This window comes from Toxorhynchites rutilus, chromosome 2 (genome assembly GCF_029784135.1).
Source record: "Toxorhynchites rutilus septentrionalis strain SRP chromosome 2, ASM2978413v1, whole genome shotgun sequence".
Taxonomy (NCBI): domain Eukaryota; kingdom Metazoa; phylum Arthropoda; class Insecta; order Diptera; family Culicidae; genus Toxorhynchites; species Toxorhynchites rutilus.
This window is the reverse complement of record NC_073745.1, coordinates 31,959,569-31,976,732: the sequence shown is the minus strand read 5'-3', so window position 1 is coordinate 31,976,732 and position 17,164 is coordinate 31,959,569. Positions and strand designations below refer to the sequence as shown.

General features: G+C 38.9%; 1 protein-coding gene across 1 annotated transcript in view; it reads right to left on the bottom strand.

The window, feature by feature from the left end:
* LOC129768594 (autophagy protein 5) overlaps positions 1 to 16,414 on the bottom strand; it is an 84,682-nt gene extending 68,268 nt beyond the window's left edge. The window contains exons 1-5 of the mRNA XM_055770340.1: positions 16,041 to 16,414; positions 15,881 to 15,980; positions 15,697 to 15,802; positions 15,517 to 15,641; positions 15,358 to 15,455 (exon numbers count right to left, since the gene is read on the bottom strand). Of these exons, the coding sequence (XP_055626315.1) occupies positions 15,358 to 15,455; positions 15,517 to 15,641; positions 15,697 to 15,802; positions 15,881 to 15,980; positions 16,041 to 16,190 (579 nt within the window). The 5' untranslated portion in view covers positions 16,191 to 16,414. The remainder of the gene's footprint in view (positions 1 to 15,357; positions 15,456 to 15,516; positions 15,642 to 15,696; positions 15,803 to 15,880; positions 15,981 to 16,040) is intronic.
* Positions 16,415 to 17,164: the final 750 nt, after the last annotated feature.

The following is a 17,164-nucleotide window of genomic DNA, read 5'->3' as shown; positions in this document are numbered from 1 at the left end:
TAGATGATCTGGGATTCCATGGATTTTTTGTCGCATGGACAGATCAAAAATGACAGAGGAATTGCAAAAGTATGGGAAGCAAACTTGGTTGGAGATGCCTGGTGAAGGGTGCACGTCGTGGGTAAGGTACTCATGGTATAAAGACATAAAACTTGACTGAGGAGTCAGTTGGAGTAGATTTTCGAAGTTATCAATCACCAATGGATTCATGATCTTGCAACGGATGAGAAATCTGTAGGATAATTCTGTGAACCGAAGAGTAAGCGGGGGTACTCCTGCCGAAACTTCGAGACTCATCGTATGTTTCGAATGCAAACACCCCATGGGTATACGCAGGCAACGATATTGTATTCGCGTGAGAATATGAATCCTGGCAGCTGATCGGAAGCAAAAACTGCCATATTCTAACTCTGATAATATCGTTGTTTTGTATAACTGAATGAGGTCTCCTGGATGGGCACCCCACCATGTTCCGGTAATTGTTTGGAGAAAATTGATTCTTTGCTGGCATTTCTGTTTCAAATACGCAATGTGTCTCCCCCAGGTACACTTAGAATCAAAATATACACCCAGGTATTTGAAAAACATAGAGTGTTGGATCGTTTTGCCGGATAGGTGAAGCTGGAATTGGGCGGGTTCGTGCTTCCTAGAAAAAACGACCATTTCATTTTTCTCCGTAGAGAATTCAATACCCAGCTTGAGGGCCCACGTGAACAGATTGTTCAGGGTATCTTGCAACGACTTTTGCAGAACGACGGAATTAGTACCCGTGATGGAAATAACTCCATCGTCTGCAAGTTGTCTCAGCGTGCAGTCTCTAGTTAGACAATCATCCATATCATTGACGTAAAAACTGTACAAGAGGGGGCTTAGGCAGGAGCCTTGTGGTAGGCCCATAAAACTGTAACGAGAAGATTTCGAGCTGCCATGAGAGAAAATCATGTGCTTTTCTGACAGTAAATTGTACAGGAAATTGTTGAGAATTGGTGAAAGTCCACGATTATGAAGCTTCTCTGAGAGAATTTCCATGGAAACTGAATCAAATGCCTCTTTGATATTGAGAAAAACGGAAGCCATTTGTTCTTTGCGAGCAAATGCGATTTGGATTTCAGAAGATAGCAGCGCGAGACAATCATTTGTCCCTTTACCTCGGCGGAAGCCAAACTGCGTATTTGACAGCAAATTGTTCGTTTCGACCCACTTGTCCAAACGAAGTAGAATCATTTTCTCTAACAATTTACGAATACAGGATAACATTGCAATCGGCCTATACGAGTTGTGATCGCAAGCCGGCTTGTTGGGTTTCCGTATGGCTATCACTCTCACTTGTCTCCAGCCATGCGGGACAATATTCAGCAAGTTCAGCAAACGCTGTTTTGCCAAGTCGGGAAGATTCTTCAACAAGTTGAATTTAATCTTGTCCGACCCCGGAGCTGAATTGTTACATGAGAGAAGGGCAATTGAGAATTCCACCATCGAAAAATTCTCATAATCGCTTTGAAGTGGAATGTCGCGTACGACGTTTTGTGCAGGAAATCCAACGGTCAGAGTATTCCTCACTTTCGTTTGTATGGTTCCAGCCACGCATTTTCCTAGCCGTATTCGAAAGAGTGCTCATAGCGGTCTCCCTTGACAAACCATTGACGAACTTCCGCCAATATCCACGCTTTTTTGCTTTAATCAAACCTTTTAGTTTGGCTTCTAGAGCTTGGTACTTTAGAAACCATTCCACTAATCCAGTTTTCCTGAATTTTTTGAAAGCGGATGATTTTTCAAGGTAGACCTTTGAACATTCCTTGTCCCACCAAAGTGATGGAGGACGACGTCGGAAAGTGGTAGCCGGTACACGTTTCTTTTGAGCTTGAAGTGCGCTTTCGTAAATCAAACTCGATATGAAGTTATACTCTTCGAGTGGAGGAAGTTCATGCATTGAAACAATTGCTTCAGATATTATTTCCGCAAATGTTCTCCAGTCAATATTCTTCGTGAGGTCATACGAAATATTGACTGACTCACGAGAGCTTGATTCATTAGCGATCGATAAAATTATTGGTAGGTGATCACTACCGTGGGGATCTTGGATTACCTTCCACATGCAATCCAGGGATAACGAAGAAGAGCATAGAGATATGTCTAGCATGCTTGCCCGTGCAGGAGGATTGGCTATTCTGGTTGTTTCTCCAGTATTCAAAACTGTCAATTTGAAGTTGTCGCACAGATCATAAATCAAAGTGGCACGGTTGTCATCGTAGAGTGATCCCCATGCTGTTCCATGGGAGTTGAAATCACCTAAGATTAACCGCGGCACCGGCATTGCCTCGATAGTATCAAAGAACTGATGGCGGCCTACCGTAGTTCTGGGAGGGATATATATCGAAGCAATGCAGAGGTCTTTGCCAATGATTTGTGTCTGGCAAGCAACAACTCCAATGCCTGTCATCGATGGGAGAGTGACTCTATAGAAGGAGTGACATTTTTTAATCCCCAATAGTACGCCACCAAACGAGTCATTTCGATCGAGGCGAATAATGTTGAAATCGTGGAAATTCAGCTCATCGGCTGAAGAAAGCCATGTTTCACAGAGGGAAAATACATCACAGTTAGAGTTATGAACTAAAAATTTAAATTGATCTAGTTTAGGGATGATGCTTCTGCAATTCCATTGTATTACAGTGGTCAATTCCTTGACCTCTTGCACTGAATCAGGCATCGAGGGAAATGAACGCTGCTAAAAAGGCACATTTTTCTTTCAAGAATGTTCCCACTACCGGAAGCAAACATAATACTATGCTTTTAAGAGAGTCATTAATATTCAAAGCATTCAAAATGTTGTCCACCAGGTCAGAAAGCGCAAACAAGCCAGGTTGTGACTGTTGCTTTGACCGCGAAAAAGGAACAGACGTATTGGGTGTTGTTCCGGAACGTGCTGAGGGCCCCTGGTTAGTAGAAGAACCGTGTAAACCAGGAAGGAGGTACTTGCTTCGGTCTATTTTCAGCACGTTCGGTTCGAAGTTTCAATCCAACTTGGGAAATTTCGGACTTCTTACTGGGGAGTGATGGAAATGTAGTAATTTTCCTTTTCCTGATGGCACCCTGCGATGTACCAGAACTTCCCGCGTTGGGAGCGTCAGCGACAGGCTCGTCGTTCTGCAGGAGGGAGTAAGGATTGTCCTGCGTCGTTGGCACGGAATTCTTAAGCATTTCTGCATAAGTCCGTTTTGAAAATTCCTTTAAGGAACGCTTGATTTTTTCCTCTCTTTTTATGTACACCGGGCATTGAGAAAGATCATGGGGGGCCCCGTCGCAATGAAGACACTTGCGCTCTTTTGCGCAAGAAGTCCCATCATGACTCTCTCCACAATCTGCGCAACGCTTTTTGTTGCAACAGTAGACGGCCGTGTGACCAAGTTGCTTGCAGTTGTTGCAACTCATTACCCGGGGTACAAACAATCGAACAGGTAAACGAAGCGCATCTATCGAAACGAAGTAGGGATTACGAAAATATCCACATTTGTCCATGGTGAGGGGGGAGGGGGTAGGGATAATGTCCTCGTGGACACGTTAAATACATAATTTGTAAAAAATATCACATCTGTATTTAACAATAAATAAAATTTATTCTGAATTTCCGAGAAACTTAACGGTATTTATCAAGGTTGAGCTGTCTGATAGTGCTTCCGGTTCGAAAATCCATATTTTTTTCATATCGTTGAACTTCTTTGTTAATATGTGTATTCTGATAGTAACGTACATCAACCGAGAGCGACCGATTTATTTTCATTTGTTTAAAAGGATAACGACGAAACGACAGGATGAAGACACCGTAAAAGCATGTTAGAATGTTGTAATATTGAAAATACAAAACATTGCTTTCCTAAATGGGGCTTTCGGTTCAACTTCCGCTCTTGATGAAAAAACCGTTTCGCTTTCATTTTTGGAAAACTGCCAAGGCTTCGCGAAAATGGAATACAAACAAGAAATTCTTTCATGGATACACGTAATGTATCTCTCGAGAAGTGTTGTTAGCAGTGATGCTCTACTTCGTTCTGGAATACGCTTCTATTGCTCTGCCCAGAAAGTTCATGCCGTCGCTAATGATCAGGGCTCGACAATATCGAAACTAAAAGATGAAAACGATTTTTTACTTCTTCCTTTCTCTTCAGCCAATTTCAATTTCGATTGTGTATATTCACTACGCACACTGAAACATCGATGCTTTTGTTTCGGTTTAGTTTTGCTGTCTTTTCCTTTGTAGTAGACGCTTTTACACGACTATTGAAACTGCCCTATTTATTATCATTTGAATGGGCTATGTGTCTCTTTCAGCTTCAGGGGCATATGAGGTTACATTAGTCTTACAACCAGATCGGATGAATGATTACGCCTGCTGGCATACTGCATATTCTATCATATAGTCATTTTCATTACTTTTAGTAAATACGATTCGAGCTCCAATTATATTTTCATTCGAAATAAGACATTTTCATACGGTACCTTTCATTTTCATCTGACGATTTGGTAATGTCGCTTCAGTATGATGAAACGAGACTGTACGAAGCTGAAGTGATATTCTCGTGAAGAGAGAATAACACTATTGTGGAATTGTAAGGCCCTGCTAATGATAATCAAATCGAGACGCTGATCAAGAATAATCCTCAGTACACGACACATGAATTAGCAGCTTTATTACAAATACAGTAGATCCTCGATTATCCGTGAAATAGTCTGGCAAGGTCACCGCGAATAACGCAAAATCGCGGATAAGGTGCAAACACGACATAAAAATATTTCAGCAGAAAACATTTAATGTATCGTATTTCCGTCATCTCGTATTTCCAAACTCACAGTTTTGAAATCGTGACTGGTAATGCAAAATCTAAGCATTCATAACGATATTGAGTGAAAAACAAATCTTTGAGCTAACCAAATGACCTCCGTTAGCTATCCTCGAAGCCTGTCTCCACCAGGAGAAAGCCTTTCTTTGTTTCAGATATTGCATCTTCAAATTATCATTTGTTCGGATCGGTGGAAAAGAAAATTAAAGGACAAGAATTTAGATTCATTGGATATCATGAAAAGCGATTATGGAATTTTCAAGTTGCGAGAAGGATGACGAAAGATTTCATAAGATATAGCGCGGACTCGATTATATACAGTCCAGGATTTTTTTTATTGTATATAATCGAATCCTGTATATACCGTTCTGAATCATATTTCGGACGCTTAAGGCATATGATGCAGAAAACAGATCTAAATTTTATGCACAGCTATTATTTGGTTGATATTTTCAATAAATTAGTTCAATATGCTTTTAAGCTTTCTATTTTGGTACCTATTTTATTAAAAACATAAAAAAAACATCGAATAAAATGCTTTTCAAATGAAGCGAATAAGAATCAAACTTCGGACACTAAATCAAATTTCGGACAGATTGAATTCAAACACTTTATTTTGTAATTTTTGGACGAAAATTACATTACACTTGATTATATTTTATAGTCAACTGCGAAACACTTACCAATAATGAAGTTGCCCTCTAAATGGCAACAAGTTTGCGAACAAAACGGTGACTTAAATTGGATAATTTCAAGTATGTTAAATAAAGCGTCAAATTTCGATCAGAAATACGACATTTCTTTTTCCCCAACCCTATATTTTATAATGGGCCTGATCACGAACATCACTCCCACACACGCTTTCACGTCACTTACACTTCACTTAATCTTTTTGTGTCTATCATCATTGTCACGGACAGTTGCGTGTAAAAATAAACTCCGTGAAGTGAAAGAGTTCATTCGCCTTTATAAGAGACATGTCGGTTGCATAATTTCGGACGTTTGAACGTTATGTAGGTCAAATTAATACAGTGTATGATTTAATATTCCATTTAATTAAGCGTATGTTTTAGATTGACAAGTTTGTAATTATACCTCGATGATTCGGTATTTCAATGCCATCTCTATTCGTGCTCATCCCATGATTCATTTGTTTGGTGCGTTAGTATGCTGAATCAAACGCTGGTTCAAACAAGACTCATTTTTTCCTTTTTTCCATTTTTTCCTTGAAACTTATCATCACTTTTTTGATCCTCTTTCATTCAAAGAATGTCTTCAAAACAATATCGTTGAAAATATCTATTACGTAAAAAGAAATAAAAAACTATGGCCTTATTCGTTACAACTACTGATTCGGGTCTTGTCCACCAATTGCGATTGTTTGAATTACAAAAACCTGTTCTGCAATGTTGTAAAAACTTTACAGTTATGATTGTATACTTAAAATATCAACAAATTAATATTATACATAATCATAATAATGAATCGATTGATTGAGTAATGATCATTCTTTCTAATAAGAGATTATTAAGTGGCCTCCATTGCCATTTTATGGTGTTGCAACCTACTGTTAGGCTAATCCTAAGAATCGAAACAAAAAAAAATCTATTCATTCAAGACAATCGGAAGTAGACCTCTCGCCATGCTTCAATGGACCTACGGGAGCATAATTTTGACGTAGGACTACGTCTTTCATTTCTATACCGGGGTGTAAAATCAAAGTTTCGAAAACGAAAGCGTTACGCCGGAGACCGAGATTTTGAGCGTTAATAGCTCCTAAACAACTGAACAAAATGGTATGATAAACACTTCATTCGAAAGATAAAATGTCTACGCGTTATATACTTGTTACTTTTTGATCCAAAAACTTGTTTCAATAGTCTTAAAATTGCTTTCAAAACAGGCTATTGAAATCACCAATCGGTATATAAGCGAGCGGCGCTCGGAAATCCACTCAGTTCAAATTGAACAGCGATTAGAGCATGTTGTCGCTGTTGCGGTGAAGCTCTTTATTTATCATGAAAGCGCGGATGAACGGTGTCACCAAGAGCCTGTTTGTGCACCCTAGGCCAGAAGGGAATCTATCAGGAGGAGAGTGATGCCACAAACGGTTCCCTGGGAAGACATCGCTACACACACATACACACGCGGAATTCTTTCCGTTTGGATGCCATTCAGCATCGAGAAAGTTCCAGAAAGATCTAATCATTTCTGGAAAATAATCTGCCAGTTCCTCTGGGAATTTAAAAATACATTCATGTTAAAGAGTTTATTTGAATGTTTTCTATTCATGTAACACTGTGACCAAATATGTTTCAATCAAGTGCTATTAACAGGTGGTTATCGAATTAGTATTAACCACTGGTGGGCTTCCAGTAACGAGGAAAATGTGGAAATATCTAATCGTTACTGAAAATAATCTGCCAGTACCTCTGGGAATTTAAAAATACATTCATGTGAAAGAGTTTATAAATACATTTGGTTTTGTGATTTTTCAATCAATCGCAATTAACAGGATAGCTTCTGAAGATTATTCTTCCCCATCAGTAGGATATTTCCGTATCCAATATTGTATGCGCCAGCAATCGATTCTTGCTCTGTCGCCGAAAGTTCCGAGCTCAGAGAGTTCATTCCCCTCTAGTTTGCCTTCCAAATTGCCATCGTAAACCACACCTTCTCTCGATTCAATCACACACAAAAAGCATACTTAAGCGATATTCTGGTGGTGAGACACATTCATTTTTCGTGAGGACATCGACAAGACAACATCGTTGCCTAACGTGCTGGAGGAGGTGGACGGCGAAGGATCGACACATATACGCGCAGAATTCTTTCCGTTTGGTACCATTCAGCATCGAGAAAGTTCCGGAAAGATCGAATCATTGCTGGAAAACAATCTGCCAGTTCCTCTGGGAATTTAAAAATAAATTCATGTGAAAGAGTTTATTTGAATGTTTTCTATCCATGTAACACTGTGACCAAATATGTTTCAATCAAGTGCTATTAACAGGTGGTTATCGAATTAGCATTAACCACTGGTGGGCTCCCAGTATCGAGAAAAATGTGGAAATATCTAATCGTTGCTGGAAAATAATCTACCAGTTCCCCTTGGAATTGAAAATTACATTCAAGCGAAAGAGTTTATTTTAATGTTTTCTATCCATAAAATATCCATATAATACATTTGGGTTTGTGATTTGTCAATCAAGTACAGTTAGCAGGTTAGCTTCTGAAGATTATTCTTCAGAACAAGGTTTTTCGTATCCTATATTGAATGCATAAAACCTTGTGCCTCCAACGTAACGCTCTCATTTTCGAAGTCTCCCAAATATTCATTTATTCATTCATTCAGAATGGATTTAGATTCAACTTCAAACAAATGATCTCTAAATCAACGATAGTCCTACGTCACCCTTGCGGATATACCATAGATATAACCCACTTCCTGTTTTTAGTCCTTAATTACATGCCATAGCGCATTTACCGAATACAAATAAACAAATTTATGTCCTTTGGAAACGTCAGAATTTCGATCCAAAAATGCAACCAGACAGATAAATTGCTGTTTGTTTATCTTTTCTTTCCTCAAAAGCAAGACAAGATACAAAATGTTAGCAAAAAAGCTAAATAAATACGAAATTAAACTTACTCCATTCCGCGTGACTAGCTTTCACCACCTAAACATAAGTGACAAATATGTTTGATTTTCTCCGTGACATGACAGTATCGTGGTATTCATAATAACACCGAGTTCATCAAAGTTGTCACGACGGATGAACTCTTCCGGATTCTACACACACGGTGGCAGCCGTAATAACGTTGTATACAATTCAATTCGTTTTCACCGTGAAGTAACGTTCGTGACCAGGCCCAATATCTTCAAAATGTCTTCTCAAAATCAAATATCCTCGCAGTAAGCATAGAATACATATTCGATACAGAAAAGTAAATTTCCATTCATTATTTTTGACGTAGAACTACGTCTTTCAGGAAGGGTGCCAAATCAGAAAACAGGTCACGTTTTTATGAAATAAAGTTAACGTTAATGCCTATCTTCCCTGTGAACGAATTCTCATGATTTGCATACCAATCGAATCGGAAATTCTCTAAGATTTGTTTGATATGCTATACATTACAATTCGCTAATCTCTAAACGGTTTAAAAAACCGTTGAAACTGGAAGAATGAAACGGAAACTGAAAACTTGAAACTGGAAGAACTTCCTTTTTCCCATACATATGTTCTGCCGATTTCTTAACAGATTGAAAAGATGTTTGTAAAGTGATAGGAAATATTTCTGCGCGTCTATCACAATGAATAAAATGTAATTTTTCATGAGATGAACAATTGAACAACTGTAAAATGTCAAGCGTTATCTAAACACCCTAACTGCCAAGTTTTGATTGGCCCTATTTATGGTTTCCCCAACACAGACTTCTAAATCGATTTACCGGTGGAAATCCGTTTTGCAAATAAATATGCAAGTTGGAGGTATTTTTGTTCCCACCGAGCTGTGTTTCCCTAACACGGAATTCAAAATCAATGTACCCGGGGGAATCCGCTTCGTCAAAACATGCAAGTCGGAGGTATTTTTCCCCAATGAGCTGTGTTTCCCTAACACGGACTTCGGAATCCGCTTTGCAAATATACATGCAAGTAGTGATGTCTATTTTTTTCATTTATTCGATTATCGATTATTCTTTGGGACATTTTTCAATATTCGTTTCATTCGAATAATTGTCTTTCAATATTCGATTAATCGAACGAATATTTATTTCTTGAAGTAATCACGTATCACGTTGACATTTTGGTCGCGTGGGCTATCGGGTTGTCGATGTTGAATGGTTGGATAAAAAAATGTTGGATATAAAAAATATATAGCTTAATTCTTCACCTAAAAATGCATGTACCTTGAGAAAGATTCCTTCTTTAATTAATCGCGATTACAGTGACAATTATTCGATGTATTTATATTTTGATTTAAAATTATTCGATACAAAATTAATCGATTATAATTTCAGATATTCGATTATTGGAATTAATCGAACGATTAACCGACGTCTCTACATGCAAGTCGGGTAATTTTTGGTGTTGAGTACTTTTGTACTCGCTTTGTACTGAGAAGCCTGGAAAATCATCATTTCAGATACTAGAGGTGAATGAACTTTCGCGGAACTACGTAAACATGAGATAATGCAATGATTTCAAAGGGAAATGTAAAATACAGTTGCGTGTAAAAAACACTCCGTGAAGTGAAAGAGTTCATTCCAGTTTATAAGAGACATGTCAGTTACATAATTTCGGGCGTCTGAACGTAGGCAAGGCAAAAGCAAGGTAGGTAGGCAAAATTAATACGTGTATGAGATAGTGCTCCCGTGGCCGAGTTATAGGTGCTCCCGTGGTCGAGTGGTTAGCGTCCCACACTATCATGCCGGGGGTTAGGGTTCGATTCCCGTTCCGGCCGGGGGATTTTTCGTCAAAAAAATTTCTTCCGACTTGCACTGTGATCACGCGTATTCTAGAGCTTGCCACTCCAGAATACATTCAAGGCGTGTTATCCAGCATAGAAATCTCAATTAGGTACTAATAACCAAAAATGACGCAAGTAATACCTATGTTGAGAAGGCAAAAGTTCCACTGGGAACGTTAGTGCCATCCAAGAAGAAGAAGAATGAGATAGTATTCCATTTAAATGAACGTATATTTTAGAATGACAAGTTTGCGATTATACCTCGATGATTAGGTATTTCAATGCCAACTATTCGGACTCATCCCATGACTCATTTACTTGGTGCGTTAATTTGCTGAATCAAACGCTGGTTCAAAGATGAGGAGGAATACTTGGTTGCTACCATGTACCCTTCAGGACAATCGAAATTAGACCTTTCTCCATGTTTCAATCGGTCTACGAGAGCTACATTTTTAATCCTCAACTAGCTGACCCGGCACATTTCGTCCCGCCCAAAATTTGTTTTTTGTTATTAATACCTTCAAACATTCACGTTTTCTTACTAAGTGCTGTTCATGGGTCCAATCGCAGAATTATTCATTGATTGATCTTCTCATCCACCTTTAAAATTACCTTTAACTATAAAATTCCTAGTCCTTCTACCAAAACTCATCATTATAATATCAGATTATTTTCAGACACAATTCTCGTTCAAGATTTTTCAACCACTTGCAAATAACATGTTTCTCCGTTACATGGAATAAATGTTTGAAACAGAAAATATGATAGAATTAAGACAGACCCCTCCTCTCTTCTCCCCTTAGAGAGGACGGAGGAGTGTCTATTCACCATAGAAACGTTTCGTGCCCTCTAAAATCTTCACATGTCAAATTTGGTTCCATTTGCTTGATTAGCTTTCGAGTTATGCAGAAATTTGTTTTTCATTTGTATGGCAGCCCCCCTTAGAGAGGGGGGAGTGGTCTTAATCTATCATGAAAACCTTCCCCGGCCCCAAAAACCTGTACATACCAATTTTCACGTCGATCGGTTCAGTAATTTCCGAGTCCATAAGAACCAGACAGACAGACAGAAATTCATTTTTACATCCCATAGCGCATTTATCGAATCCCAATAAACAAATTTACGTCCTCTAGATACGTCAGGATGTCGTTCTCAAAATGCCACCAAGCGGGTTAATTTGCTGTTTGTTTATCTTTTCTTTCTTAAAAAGCAAAACAAGATTCAAAATGTTAGCGAAAAAAGTTAAATAAATCCGAAAATCAACTTACTCCATTCCGCGTGACTAGCTTTCACCATCTAAAACACAAGTGACAAATACAGTGGTACATTCATTTAGCCGCACCCTATTTTTCCTCAGTATTTTTTAAAATAAGTCAATTCTTAGTACAGTTTTGTTCATAGAAGACTATTATTGTTTATTTTCATCGAATTCATTCTAAAAAAAGTATAAATTCACTTTTTGTTTTCTAAGTAATTCAAATATGTGGAATCAGGGTGGACATTCGTTCAGCCGCAACCTAAAATTTCAATAAAAGAAATTTTGTGCGGCAAATTTCGAGTCCAATCGGTAACTAATATTTAGTATGTTCACCTCCATTTCGGATCACTTTGAAAACTCGGTTTGGCATCGAGTCAGACAGCTTTTAAAGTGTTGCCATATTGATTATAGCTCAACACTTCTGAATTACTGCCTTGAGACTGGAAATGTTGTCAAATTGTCACCCTTTTGCATAGACCATCTCGGCCAAGATTCTCCATAGGTTCTCTATGGGATTGCAATCGACTGCAAGCAGGTCATTCAAGAAGCGGAATGTCCTTCTCGGCAAACCATGCCTTCTATTGCTTGGAAACGTGGATCTATGCATTATCCTGCTGAAAAAACGACATCTTCAGTAGCGTTATTCTCAATATGGCCAATCAAAACGCCCTCCAGTAATTGAAGATACTTTTCGGAGTTCATTCGGGTGCAAATGAAACAAATGAGAAGCTTGCTGTGATAGGAAACGGCTCCCCACACTGTCAAATTTCCGCCCCCAAAATTTCGCTTCGATCTCACGACATGCCGTTGACTTAAATTGTACCAATAACAACTGTAACAGTCCGGACCATCCAAATTGAACTTTTTTCGCCGGAAAATACAACATTTATCCATTCTAGTTTCCATTCCATGTATTGCCGGGCGAAAATAAGATGGTTCTGCTTATGGGTGGCGATCACTTTCGGCTTCCCTTGAGGTTTCTTCCACATGATGTTTGATGATTCATTCAAGATGTGCGCAATATGCCTCTTCGTTACTGGAACAACCGATTCTCTCATAATGTATGAGCAGGACATCGTTTCCTGGTTGCTTCGTGTCTTATTCGACCTTTAAGACGCAAAGTAACTTTGGTGTTCCCATTTGTTGGTCGATATATCCGATATTTCTGGCACTATTTAAAGAAATTCCGTACCACTTTCTCAGATTGACCAATTTTTGTTACGATCGAGCGATTAGAAAAATTTTGTTCACTGAATATCTTAATTATTTTTCGCCCCTCTTCCGTCAATAAAATACCTTTCGCCATTCCTTCAAATTCTACGTAAATCACTAATCTGACCAACTTCTTACGTTGCACATCTTATTTATCTTGTAAATTGAACATTCCCAAGTATTTTTTCAAAAAACACAGATACAGGCTTGGTGATTATGCGAAAACTCGATTTTTATGCCCTGCGGCTAAACGTATGTCTCGGGAAAAAACGACGTTTGAATGTTTATATCCACCAATGCCGCCTTGTGTGTGTGTGTGTGTGTGTGTGATTGTGACGCACGTCCTTTCAATAAAATTGACTTAAATATACTTCCACTACAGCAAATAAGTATCCCGATAAAAATAACACTCCTGGTTGTTTCGTAAGTGTTTCAAGTTTTTTTTCAAGTGCGGCTAAACGAATGTCTATCACTGTATACTTGTTTTTCCCCGTGACGTGACAGTATAGTGGTATTCATAATAACACCGAGTTCATCAAAGTTGTCACGACGGATGAACTCTTCCGGATTCTACACACACGGTGGCAGCCGTAATAACGTTGTATACAATTCACTCCGTTTTCACCGTGAAGCGACGTTCGTGATCAGGCCCGCTGTGTATTAGTATATGGATGCCCTAAGAGTGAATAAAACATTTCAATGAATCTCGTGTACTGGAATAGGATAGGAATAGGACAGTGACTGAGGCCGAGACGAGACGAGACGATTTGCTCGTCACGTTTTCTGGAATAGGGCCCATAACGATGAGTTTGAGTGAAAAATTTATATAAAAAATAGATGAAGTTAGAGTCTGCGCTACGTGCTCCAAGTAGTTACATAACAACAGAGAAATATTTTTTTTCGAATTTTAGCAATTTTAATCTGCCTTCGGGTCTTCTAATCTGATAGAGAAAAGTTTGAAGCCCAAACTCAAATACCGCCACCAGACGTCGACACTGTATACTTGTCATCGCAGATACATCCTGGTTGCTGGAACGGGTGGAAAGTTCAATGCAGAACGTTCGATAGGGATTTGGAACTAAACCATGTCTCCAATACGCTGGAAAAGTGTTGGCCGAAATATGGAATGGAGCGCGTCCTCTGAAAATTCTCCCAATGATGGCGGAAGAGTTTTAGTATTGTGTTAACCAAGACGGGTCTATGGTACTAGGTGAGGCCGTTTCGTCACTAAGTTGGTTAGGGGAGCGGTATATGAAAACAGCACGGAAGAAAGTAGAAGGGGAATTATTTGCTTGTAGCGTGAAAGAGACAGACTGATCACGAGCGAGCTTCGGCAATAGCGTATTGTGTTTTGTTTACAAACAAAACACAGTAGACTTCCAAGATGGCTGAAGAGTGGTTTTAGCAAGTTGGCCCACCTTAGTATATACTTCTAGGCGCCTTGGTGTTAACGACAGCTGCAATAAGAACATCATGCTTCAGTTGTTTCAGTTCCAAGTTATGAATTCGCCTAATGGTATGCAATCAAATTAGATTTTTGTACCGTTTCTCCAATGAGTGACAAACGATATAAAACGATACTGCAATCCTTGGAATGAGGATTCCTGAGCAGGGATGCCAGGTGATTTTTCAAATGTCTTCAAATGGTTCGAAAAAATGTCTTCAAATATCTTCACCACCATATCGGAGGAAACTAAAATTCATAAGTTACTTTTGAACAAAGTTTGATAGCTTATTCAAAGTTTATTTTAATTCGTATTGTTATATAGCGCTTGAGGTTTGAAGGTTTTTAAGTTCACTCCAATAAATGTGAACAAATAATATATTGCGCAACTGTAAATTTAAGCGTTTATAAATGATAATTGGTTTGATAAACCGTTGATTGAGGGAATATATCCCCAGTTCTTCCAGAAAAAACGGAACTGTGATTTGTGAAGTGGTCGTTCGAAAGGTCTAGGTTGATCTATTATATAGTATAGGCCTAAAATAACAGAAATACAATGTCACAATCATTCGAATTCTCGAACGCAAATGAACGAATGTCTTCTAGAGACAATACGTATTCAGACCGCTTGGAGTTCTCCAGAATTTGAAGTGAAAGTCGCTTTGTTGTTGAATTCATTCTATCTGCTTGTGTTCGAAAAAAAGCAAGTGAATGACCCCGAGACAAAAGTTTCCGTTGATTGCTAAGAACAAAAGTAAACAAGTGACACTGATAAAAAAAGAAACCGAATGACACTGAGAGCCCTACTTCTTTTGATGATACTTTCGGCCAATAGTTATAATTTCATGGAAATAATATCTCTCAAAAACCCACGTTCGTTCATACTGAAATGTCTTCACATATTTCATAATGTCTTTAAAAAATGTCTTCAGAAAATCAAATGTCTTCACAGGCTAGTTTATTAATTTTCTCAACATGCGGATTTATCCGTTGACATAGACATTTATAACAAAATGTTCAATAATAAATCTCTTCTAGACGAACTCGATCAATTGCATAATCCTTCATTTTAATCGACCGACAGTTCTTTCATGCATTATTTATTATTGTACTGTTATAGGATGATAGTAGCTACTTACCTCTGCGTAACATCTTATTGGAATGTGCTTGAAACCATCCTGGTCTGGAATAGGTTCCATTAGTCTGCGATTGACAGCCCAAAATTGATCAAACTTATCTGCAATAATTCAATGAAAGAATTATCGAAAGTTCAGTGAAAGTGCACTTATGACCAGTACCATTAACTAAGCCTAGCCATAACTGATTGTGATCCTTCTTCTGCATTGCGGATACCACCTGACCACGGTGCTTCAGCACATCGGCTTCCTTCAGACTAGACATGAAATGTGCTTCAACAATATCCCTGACGAGAAAACATATTTATATTATTACATCCAATTAAAGGGCGAGAAATATACTTGTTTGGGCATCTAAATAAAATCTCCTCTGGGAATTTAGAGAAATGGACTGTGATGTGCCAGGGAAGAATGGCATCGCTGCTGACTAGAAGATCGAACAGCACCCCTGAAATGAATGAAGATGCACACCCACAATATAACAAAGAGGAAAAAAAAGTTCCAAAACACGATGGATGACTCATACCGATAGGATAGTGCCACTTGAGCGGAGTCCCGTTGCTATCCAACCACATCTCCCCATCCTGCAGCTCGTTCGATAGGAATCGGAGAAAATGCTTTCGAACCTAATAAAATGAACAAAAGAATCACCAATAAACGTTTGCTCGCTATCTGACCAATCTCACCTTATCAGTGACTAGTGGAAAGTAGCTGAGTCTTGGTATCAAGAGAAAGAACTCCTCCGGCTCGACGTCCGTCTCGTCTGACGAGAGCTGGAAGTGGACCGGAATTTTGCCCTCCCAGATCTCACGCAGAATTTCACGATCGTTAGCCATTTCAACCAGGCTTGCCGACAGGCGCGGTACTAGCTGCTCTCTGCTACCCTAACACGGATGGAACCAACTCTATGGCGATGCTCAAAGCGGGGTGCGAATTGTCATTCAGTAGAATCAAAATTCTCCCGTACACGGGACCGTGGAACTCGCCGTGAAACACTTGTTAATTTTCTGCTGTAAATCTCAGAAGGCGATTTGTTGTTGTTTTGTCTTCGCCCTTTATCCAGCGGCGAGAACGCAAATGCGCAAACTGTCAAATGTATCGAAATGAGCGGCTAAAGGGCGCAGTGCTGCCCCTGCTTGGGGTCTAGCGCAATCAGTGCAATGGGACAATGAGCGTGTTTCAAACGTTTCAAAGGTTTCAAAGCTTCAAGTTTTGAAAGTTTTAATATTTTGACGTAGAACTACGTCTTTCATTTCTATACCGGGGTGTAAGTTCAAAGTTTCGAAAACAAAAGCGTTACGCCAGAGAACGAGATTTTGAACGTTAATAGCTCCCAAACAACTGAACGAAATGATATGATAAACACTTCATTCGAAAGATAAAATGTCTACGCGTTATATGCTTGTTACTTTTGACGTAGGACTACGTCTTTCATTTCTATACCGGGGTGTAAAATCAAAGTTTCGAAAACGAAAGCGTTACGCCGGAGACCGAGATTTTGAGCGTTAATAGCTCCTAAACAACTGAACGAAATGGTATGATAAACACTTCATTCGAAAGATAAAATGTCTACGCGTTATATACTTGTTACTTTTTGATCCAAAAACTTGTTTCAATAGTCTTTAATTGCTTTCAAAACAGGCTATTGAAATCACCAATCGGTATATAAGCGAGCGCCGCTTGGAAATCCACTCAGTTCTAATTGAAAAGCGATTGGAGCATGTTGTCGCTGTTGTGGTGAAACTCTTCATTTATCATGAAAGCGCGGATGAACGGTGTCACCAAGAGTCTGTTTGTGCACCTTAGGCCA